The 10442-nt window shown below is 43.2% G+C and overlaps 1 protein-coding gene across 1 annotated transcript; it reads left to right on the top strand.

Annotated features, from left to right (window-relative positions):
• Window positions 1–234: 234 nt before the first annotated feature.
• Window positions 235–9523, top strand: LOC115078883 (olfactory receptor 1009-like). Its single transcript, XM_029581953.1, has 2 exons — window positions 235–425; window positions 8120–9523. The coding sequence occupies exon 2, from the start codon at window positions 8126–8128 to the stop codon at window positions 9065–9067; it is 942 nt and encodes a 313-aa protein (XP_029437813.1). The 5' UTR covers window positions 235–425; window positions 8120–8125; the 3' UTR covers window positions 9068–9523.
• Window positions 9524–10442: the final 919 nt, after the last annotated feature.

Raw genomic sequence — 10442 nt, 5'->3', positions numbered from 1 at the left:
GTAGATCCCTGGCTATGTAAAAGTTAGCCAGATAAATATATCAGGATAACTTTAGGATGAGTCTTTTCAGATGACTTGTCTAGCTAACTCAGGTGCTCCCAGTTATGCCACCATCCTGCCAACCATTTAGCTGAATTGAGAAATTATTTGCTAAGCTGCTGATCCAAGGCAGATATTCAGCCATCATCACTTAGCCACATACAAAGTTCAGTGAATCTCTGCCATCAACCCATCTGTCAACCCAAGGGATCATTTCCCAGTTGGATTTGCAGTGAGTATAAACCAAAGCTCAGTGAATTTCTGCCATCAACCCATCGTCAACCCAAGGGATCATTTCCCAGATGGCTTTGCAGTGAGTATAAACATTTCTGAGAGCTGAGGATCACCAGATCAGAGCTGATGTAGTCCCACCCATTATCCTGAAGGTAAGGATTCTGAGTGTGCCATTTATTTATTACTGGTTTTACTGGTGTTAGCATCGTATGTGAAACCCCATCAGTGCTCAGTGCTGAGCTCAGAAGAGAAACGGTAAACAAAACATAAAAGGAATACCAGAATGCAACAAATGCAGAAAAAGCAGATGTAGAAAGAGATTACGATCTGATAAACTTCCTTACTCTGCCCGGTATTGCTCCAGGTTGATTAAAGCTTGTACGAAATTCCTGATGGAAGCCTCTCTCCCCCTGCACTCCCAATTACCAGAGCTGCTCTACGGCCACTGAAACCAGAGCTGCAGGAGATGGGGCAGAATGTGGATTTGATGCTGGAGGGGACGACCTCCTTACTGATCTCACAGGAACGTTATTAGTGCCTCTGACCTCACAGTCAGATAGAGGCAGTGGGTTAAGGGTGATTCAGAAGGGTGAGAATCCCTTGTGTGAGGGTCCAATGTCTCTAGCTGTCCAGATGTTGATAAAGCCACATAGATGAGGCAGAAGGATTTCTGAATATGAGGGACAAAAGAAGATGAAAGAGGAACCGCAGTTACTGCAACAGGTAAATGTTGCATTACGGGCAATGGTCAGGGGCATTTCTATCTTGGCCCAGGTCAATTAATGCATTTTATAAAAGAAGGATCAGCATCTGAGACCGGACTTAGAAGTGGTTGATTTAAAATTGTCCAAATTTGAAAAATCAGAAACAGAAAAAATTATAAATCTCAAAACCTTTTCCTATTCACACATTCCTGGGAAAACACTGACAGAATGTGTGAAGGTTTCAGGTTAGTAAGGAAATGCATTACAGGTTTTGTGATGTTAGGACTCCTGACTTCATGATCACTTCAGATCGTTTTCCTTCTGCCCCAACAAATTATGTCTCAAATGATTTTCCACATTAGCCAGATAATTTTCTAAAACATTGGACACGTTGTTCACAAAGAATTAGATATTTACATTGGAGAAGCCTCTCCTCCATCGTTCTTGTAGACTGAAAGGAGCTGTGATATTTAGAGATTTTATTGTAATGGGTTCAGTAGCCATAATGGTTATGGAGAGAGCTGGAATCTGAATAAGCTGTGAGGTTTTTCATTGGTTCAACGCTAAGGGATGTTGGACACCTGAAGAGGGACCTACGAGAACGTGAATGCTCATGTACAGTATCGTAATATCTCTTTATATTGACCGCTATCCCAGAGAGTGACTAACAAGACATAGAGGTACTTTTGGGGATCTCCTGGGTGCTTGTGAGCCGGTCACCTTGATCTGTCCCGGCAGGCCATATTATATGTTCTTAAGATTTGTCCAAGGCATAAATTAGTCACCAACGAAATCTTGGACAAAAGTAGTGTAACTTGTAAAAGAAACACAAATAACTCTGTAAGAGTTTAACTCAGGCCATAAATCTGTCCACAAATGTGTGGAAGGGTAAAGGATAGAAGTGTTGGACAGTGACCTTCAGCCCTCTAACACATCCTGACCTCACATCTCTCTCATTCTACAGAAGGATTAATCCCATTCCAGAACGTCTGTGAGCTAAGATGCCCTGGTCAGATCTGAGTTTCATCTTGAATAAGAACATAGAAAGTGCCCTGCTGGGTCAGAGCAAGGTCCATGGAGCCCAACATCTGGCTCACAGCTACCTGACAGATCCCAAAAGGTTGATCTAGTTCTCATTACTGGAAGACAGATGCGCTCAGCTGAACAGACAGTTTTACCTGCACTGGAATGCACGTTTTATGCACATAAACCTTCCTGCTGATGCACAGACAGAGTGTGAGTCCTGCTCAGTGACCCTGCATGGAAATGCCATGGTAATGCAGGTGAGCAGGCTTAGCACAAGGTTTCTTTGCACTGGAAATTTTACTCCTGCTCGTGAGTTGGAGAAACGTTTCCAGCGGGCGTGTCGGAAGTGGCACTAGGAGTGGGAGAGGCCTGAGAAGCACAAACGTTGCTGCATTTTTAGGATACTCTTGCCTGTGGCGTCCATGCGATATTTTTCATTTCATTCATTTTTGTCAGTTCTGTTGCTGTCTCCTGCTCCCCTCCTGGCCAAACATCAGGCAGCCCAGAGCTTCCTCCTGCTACCCAGGTTTAAAATAAGTATTCATCCTGTACTGAATGCACATTTTCCAGTCAATGCCCTTTTTTCTAAACCCCTGATACATTAGCACAGCATTTGCTTATTGCATCGGGGGCTTAAAAAAATGTAACTTGTGCATTAAGCAACTGTGAGCTGAATATTAATGCCCAGATTATTGCATTGGCCTGAGGGACAGCAATAGCTTTCTTTAGTCTGCCTGGCTAATAATGCGTTATGGACTTCTCCCAACCTCTTTTAAATGCTGCTGTGCTCGCTGCCTTGCTCACATCCTCTGGCAGCTCGATAGTGCGCTGGGTGATAAAGCACTTCCTATGATCTGTTTTATATCTGCTGGCTGTTAGTTTCCTGGAGGCTCCCCTTGGTTTAGATTTATTCGAGAGGGTAAATAATCATCTTTTGTTTACCCGTCCCAGCCCACTGCTGATTTTATAAACCTCTCTCATGTCCCCTCTCAGCCGCCCATCACAGGAGAGATGCCCCTTCCCCTCTATCACTTCTGTCGCCCTCCTCTGCACCTTTTCTAGTTCTGCTCTGTCTTTCTTGAGATGGGAGGACCAGAACTGCTCACAATACTGGAGGAGTGGTCGCAGGATGGATCAATACAGAGGCAAGAGGATATTTTCTGTTTTATTCTCCATTCCTTTTCCGATCATTCCTCTTATTCTTTTTTGCTTTATTGAGCATCGAGCTGAAGATTTAAACATATTGTTGATGAGGACTGCAAGATGCTTTTCCTGGTGGTGACTTCCCATTCAGAATCCAGCACTGTGTACCTGAAGCTGGGATTATTTCCCCCTACGGGCATCACTTTCACATAAGCCACATGAAATTTCATCTGCCGTTCATATGCCCCGTCTCTCAGTCTCACAAGGTCCCCCTGCACTTCTTCACAATACTCTGCTGTTTTAACAGCTTTGAATAATTTTACCACTTCTAAATGAAATAATCATTCCTTTTTCAGATCATTTCCAAGTTTGTAAAACAACACAATTCCTCCACCTCCTGCTCTTTGTATACTCCTCCTTGTTCGCCCTCCCTGTTCATTGTAATTTCTGCCTTTTAAGTTACATTGTAAACCGGTATGATGTATGCATACTAATACTGGTATATAAAAGTTTTTAAATAAATAAATAAATAAACACAGGTCCCAGTACTGATCCTTGTAGCAGTAACTTAGAAATGACAGCAGAAAAGGAGCAACTGGTCCATCCAGTCTGCCCTGCAAGCTTAGGTTAGCATCGGCCGTGCCATACAGGTCACCCCCATCTTTACAGGTCACCCCCATATTTACAGGTCACCCCCATCTTTAGTTTCCCAAACCTTCAAACTTCACCAATGACCTTTATGCATTTGAAAAACTGACCATTTAGTCCAATTCTCTGTTTCCTGTCATAATCAGTTACCAATTCATCGATAACACAGTGCCTCCTACCCCATGACCTTCTCATTCCCCAAGGAGGCTCTCATGGAAGACGTCGTTAAACTCCTTCTGAATCACTGTATCAACTGGTTCACCTTTATCTACAGAAAATTGTAAAGGATGATAAGACAAGACCTTCCCCTGCTAAGACCACGTTGACGCTGCCCCGTTATGCCATGTCTATCTATGTGCCCAGTAATTATGTTTTTAAGAATGGCTTCTACCATTTTGCCCATCCTTGACGTTAGGCTCATTGCTGTAAGGTTTCCCAGATTATCCTGGTGTTACACTGACCACTCTTAAAGCTTCAGCTATTCTGCCTATTTTAAATAATAGCTAACAGGTTACTGGCAACGGGTTTGCAATTGTGTGTTTCAGTTCTTCCAGATCTCTGCTGTGAATATCATACGTCCCTGCTGATTTCTTGAATTTGGCATTTGGATCTATTTTATCTTTCCTTATCACAGAATTAGCTTTATTAATTTATTTAAAATTGTTTAGACACTAGCTAAAAGATGATTTACAATAAAACATTCATAAAACAAAAATTAAACAAATAATAAATACAATTACTGTAAACAAGTAAAAACTTCAGCATAATAGACAAAATAATCACCCAGCCTCACATCAACACAAAATCATCAAATAAAATACAATAAATTAAAATATCAATAGGCATCTCTTACATCAGCTCTCAATTAGGATCCCAAAATTAAATGAGTAAACACCTGCTGAAATAACCAGGTTATGAGTCCTTTTTTTAAAGAGGTTTTTTTTTTATCTGTTACATTCCTGAAGCCTTCTGGCAGGGTATTCCACATTATAGTTTGGAGCATTAGCCTAAAATCTTTGGCCTCCAAAAATGGTATTAACCTTCTCAGCATTCTCAGTTTATAGTAACCGGACTTCACTAAATTACAGACGATATTAATCTTGTGTCAATTGCAACCCCCAAATCACACACCTCTGACTGATCTCTGTTTTCTGAAAACTTGGGATATATTCTGTCATCTCATGTCTAGATATAAGGATTTTTTCAGATTTTTTAACCTTCATAGCAAGCCTATTACAAAATAGCCATTTCTGAATGGCAGACATGTAAACCTCTAGCACGTTCAAGGCTCCGGCTAATGACATAAAGGAAAAGGAGAACATAAGACATGCCAGACTGGGTCAGACCAAGGGTCCATCAAACCCAGGATCCTGTGTCCAACAGAGGCCAATCCAAGTCACAAGTACCTGGCAAGTACCCAAACATTAAATAAATCCCAAGCTAAGATGCCTTAATGATTAATAGCAGTTTATGGATTTTTCCTCTAGGAACTTATCCAAACCTTTTTTAAACCCAGTTACACTAACTGCTGTAACCACATCCTCTGGCAACAAATTCCAGAGCTTAATTGTGCGATGAATGAAAAAGAATTTTCTCCAATTTGTTTTAAATCTGCTACTTGCTAATTTCATGGAGTGCTCCCTGGTCCTTCTATTGTCTGAAAGAGTAAATAACCGATTTAAATTAACATGTTCAAGTCCTTGCACAATTTTGTAAGCTTCTATCATATCCCCCCTCAGCTGTCTTTTTTCCAAGCTGAACAGCCCTAACCTCTTTAGCCTTTCCTCACAAGGGAGCCAATCTATGCCCCTTTATCATTTGGTTGCCCTTCTCTGTACGTTCTCCAGTGCAAGTATATATTTTTTGAGATGTGGTGACAGAACTGCACACAGTATTCAAGGTGTGGTCTCACCATCCACCATTTTATTCACCATTCCCTTCCTAATAATTCCTAACATTCTGTTTGCTTTTTTGACTGCCGCAGCACACTGCACCGACAATTTCAATGTGTTATCCACTATGACACCGAAATCAAAGAAATCATTTAATCTTTCTGCGATGGCCTTATCTTCTCTAAGTGCCCCTTTAACCCCTCGATCATCTAACGGTCCAACTGACTCCCTCACAGGCTTTCTGCTTCGGATATATTTAAAAAAGTTTTTACTGTGAGTTTTTGCCTCTACAGCCAACTTCTTTTCAAATTCTCTCTTAGCCTGTCTTATCAATGTCTTACATTTAACTTGCCAATGTTTATGCTTTATCCTATTTTCTTCTGTTGGATCCTTCTTCCAATTTTTGAATGAAGATCTTTTGCTGTCTTCATCTTAATTTTGTTCATTTCCGAATTAAGTTTAGGTGACTATGGGAGCTTAGGGGAAGGGGTAGGAAGGTTAGTATAGGGAGTAGGGAAGTTCCCTCCCAGGCTGCTCTTAAATTGGAGTGGACTGGGAGGGAACTGCGGAAGGCCGCAGGCGACGGCACGTGCAAGTTGCACAAATATGCTCCCCCTTGCATGCGCCAACCCCCAATTTTATTACATGCACACACCGGTGCACGCATGTTATAAAATCGCATCTCCATGTGTGCGTGCCAGGTAGTGCGCGCACATGGATGCGTGCGCGCAAGTTTTGAAAATCTACCCCTTTGTGAACATTTTTTCGATTATCTTGGCAAGACAAAGTAAATTGGAAGCTTCCCTATAGCTGGAGGGTACTAAGGGGACTTTTGAGAATGGGTTTCACTATAGACATTTTTAGGAAATCAGGCAATACGCCTTCTTCCAGGGATAGGTTCACTATTTTCGCAACAGAGGTGCGGGCAACGTGCACAGGGGGGGTAATTTTAGAAAACTACGCACAGCGACGAGATTGGGCCTCTCCCAGTCACCTCCCAACCCCCCTATCCATACTCCCTTCCTCTTCCCCTCTCCTCCCCACCCCCTAAACCCGTTGTCCAACCTTTTTTTAATTTTGTTTGTTGCACGCACCGGCCGACTGCCCACACCCGCTTCCCCGGCCCAGTGGCAAATGGCCACTGTACCGGCCACTTCCAGCCCTGCCCCTCCCCCCTGGACCTCCCCTCCCCACCCCCAGGACCGCCCCCTTTCCTTCAGCTCGGCACTTCTGCGCGTAACAGGAACTACGTGAGTGGCTGGGCTCCTTTGAAAATGCAGGCAGCAAGCGCGTAGCCGATTAAAACTTCAGCCGTAAGGTAGCAGCCTCCCATTCTTCAATGCAGGAAGTGATGAAGTCATATTTCAAATTATCAAGTCTTTTGGGAAGTAAAGCTTTTAATTTAATTGCTCAAGATCATCGCCATCAAACAATATTTTTGATGTGGGTATTTAGATAAGGATTAATGGGGAAGAGTCAACATGCGTTAGAAAAAGAGAAGACTTGCCTTACAAATTTCAGAAAAGAACAGAGAAAAGGCTCTGAGGTCAAGGTGTGATGTACATTCAAAGGATTCAACATTGGTGCTACTGGTGGCCAATCATGAGCTCTATTGCACTGTTGGACTATATTCATTCATCAGGAGACTCAGCATTGTTGGCCATTTGAAGACTTCCCATGATCCATGTAGAAAAAAAAGTACATCAAATAATTCCACAACTATGGATTGTGTGAAAAAAGTTGAACTTCATATCCCAAAATGCTCTTTCAGTGCAACCAATTATGTAACAAATATACGGCCAGATTTTAATACCTATGCGCGGGTGTAGATTTGTGCGCGCAACCCGAGGTGCACAAATCTACGCCTGATTTTATAACATGTCCGCGCAGCCTCGCGCATCTTATAAAATACGGGGTCGGCGAGCGCAAGGGGGTGCACACTTGTGCAGCTTGCGCACGCCGAGCCCTAGGGGAGCCCAGATGGCTTTCCCTGTTCCCTCCGAGGCCGCTCCTAAATCGGAGCGGCCTCGGAGGGAACTTTCCTTCCACATCCCCCCATCTTCCCCTCCCTTCCCCTACCTAACCCACCCCCCTGCACTACCTGAACCCCCCCCCACTAACCTTTTTTCCATAAGTTGAGCCTGCCTCCGGGCAGGCGTAGGTTGCGCGCGGTGGCCGAGTGCTGGTGCACTGTGCTGGAGGCCTCGGTCGCACCCCCACCCCACCCCTTTCACAAAGCCCCGGGACATAAGCGCGTCCTGGGGCTTGCGTGCGTCACTGGGCCAATGCAAAATAGGCTCAGCGCGCGTAGAGCTTCTAAAATCTGCCCCATATTCTGTGTGTCTAAGTGGCCTTATGGTACAGCAATTGTGTTTATAGACTGGGCGCTGTGTCTCAAAAATGTTTTATTTTTTATATCCCATCTCGTTCCAGAATCCAATGGAAGAGGGAAATCTCACCACAGTGTCGGAATTCATTATTCTTGGATTTCCTGAATTCCCAGAGCTGCAAATTCCCATTTTCTTTCTATTCTTATTGATTTACCTGATCATCCTGATGGGGAACCTCACTATTATAGCCCTGACGTGCCTGGACCCTCGCCTGCACACCCCCATGTACTTTTTCCTCAGTAACTTGTCCTTCCTGGATATCTCTTACACCTCAGTCACCCTCCCCAAGCTGCTGGATATCTGTGTAAGGAAGCATCAGAAGATTTCTGCAGCTGGGTGTTTTACACAGGCATATTTTTTCATATTTTCAGTATGTGAAGAATTTCTTCTGCTTACGATCATGGCTTATGACCGCTACGTCGCAGTCTGTCACCCCCTGCGCTATGCTGTGATCATGAATAAGAGACTCTGTGTGCTGATGGCCATGGGCACCTGTATGTTTTCATTTCTGGAACCAGTGACACACACTGTCATTTTTTCTCACTTCTCTTACTGTAGGTCCAATGAGATTAACCATTTTTTCTGCGACCTCTCAGCACTGTTGAAACTCTCTTGCTCCAGCACCTCCATCATAGATCTTTTCTCTTACGTTTTGGCTGTGCTTGTAATGCTTCCCTGCTTTACCTTAACTCTGACATCTTATGTCTACATCATCTCTGCCATCCTGAGGATCCGTTCCGTAGAGGGGAGACACAAAGCCTTCTCCACCTGCTCCTCCCACCTCACGGTCGTTATTCTCTTCTACGTAACTCTGACATCTTTGTATATCAAACCAACATCCATGCAATCAGTGGACCAAAATAAGCTCATTGCTCTGCTGTATAATGTTTTGATCCCTGTGGTTAACCCCATCATTTATACCCTGAAAAACAAAGAGGTGAAAGAAGCCTTAAGAAAACATTTTAGCATTTTTCTAATTAACAAGGGTTAAACCATGTGACCATCCAAGAGATATAGTGGAATGTTTAATATACAACCTTGGGCTGAATTTTCAAAGGATTTTTTCTATTGCATATAAATGTATGACCCTCATGTCCTGCATATTAAGAAAGTCTCTTTCAACCAAGATGGGAACGGTGTGAAAGCTACTCTGGCTCTCCTCTCTAACTTTGATGTTTTTTGTCCTGTCATAGAATTTCTTACAGTGGTGAAAGGAAGGGTCAACTTATGAGTTATTCCTGTTGTTCCTCCCTCCCCTTCCCAAGGAACTATCGCACAGTGTGGCCGATGAAAACGCGCATACAGCCACATCCCCTGTGCGCCCAATGCAGTATTTAAATGAGGGGCTGCATTAAAAAGGATGCACTAAGGGAGATTTGTGCATCCCTAGCACTCAACTGCATTGGGCACCCATAATTGCAACAGGTGCTCAATATGAGCTCCCAGTTCTTGAGACCAATTTTACTAAGGTTGCTGAAGACGCCCAGAGCTCAATACCCCTTGCTATGGGCATCTAAATTGTGCATCCAGATTTTTTTTTTTTAAATCAAGCCAATATACATTTATTTTTCAACACCACAAGCAGTAAATTTAAGTGACTCAATGATACTAAGTAGGAGGAGCCACAGAGGACTCTATTTTTTTATTTCTCATGAGCCCTTGACTCACAGATTGACTTAATGCCACCTCCGGGGCTGGAGTTAAATTTGTTGCATTAAAAAGTGCACACTGGATGCCCTGCAGTATTTTTTGTATTGGATGGTAATAGCTAATAGCCTTATCTATATGGAATTTACACGTGATGGCTGCTATTAACTACATAAGCCTCCAAGTTCTTTCTCCCTGTTGAATGTAACTTTGCCTCTTCCACACCATTTGTTAATTTACGTTAGTTGTCACTACAGTTTTTTTTTCTACCCTGTTCGATGTAAACCGATCCGATATGGTTTTATCTATGAAGGTCGGTATAGAAAAGTGTTAAATAAATAAATAAGTAAATATTTGTTTGGGCGTGTGTTTTGGATGTGCTAATCTCCTTAAGGGTCGATTTTAAAAGGAGCGCGTGCCTGTCCATGTGTGCTCAGTTCCAGTGATATGATATCTGCATGCACGTGTGCCAAATTTTAACATCCACATGCGCCTATGCGAGCAGTCCCCGACTCAAGCACATAGGGGGGGGGGATTTTAAAAAAGCAATGCACGGTGATGCTATTAGGGCTTCCCCAGTTCCCTCCCAGTCCACTCTAATTAAGGCGTGCACTAGGAAGGAACTTCCCTATACCCCTACCTAACCTTCCTACCTTTTCCCCTCTCCTCCCTGACCCTTAATCCCTTCCTAGCTATTAGATTCTACTTTTGTTAGTTAC

This window comes from Rhinatrema bivittatum, chromosome 16 (genome assembly GCF_901001135.1).
Source record: "Rhinatrema bivittatum chromosome 16, aRhiBiv1.1, whole genome shotgun sequence".
Lineage (NCBI taxonomy): Eukaryota > Metazoa > Chordata > Amphibia > Gymnophiona > Rhinatrematidae > Rhinatrema > Rhinatrema bivittatum.
The sequence above is the reverse complement of the archived record's forward strand: the minus strand, read 5'-3'. Positions and strand labels throughout refer to the sequence as shown.

What these genes read in the sequence shown, in the direction of transcription:
- LOC115078883 (XM_029581953.1), top strand. Translation starts at nt 8,126, where the DNA reads ATGGAAGAGGGAAATCTCACCACAGTGTCGGAATTCATTATTCTTGGA.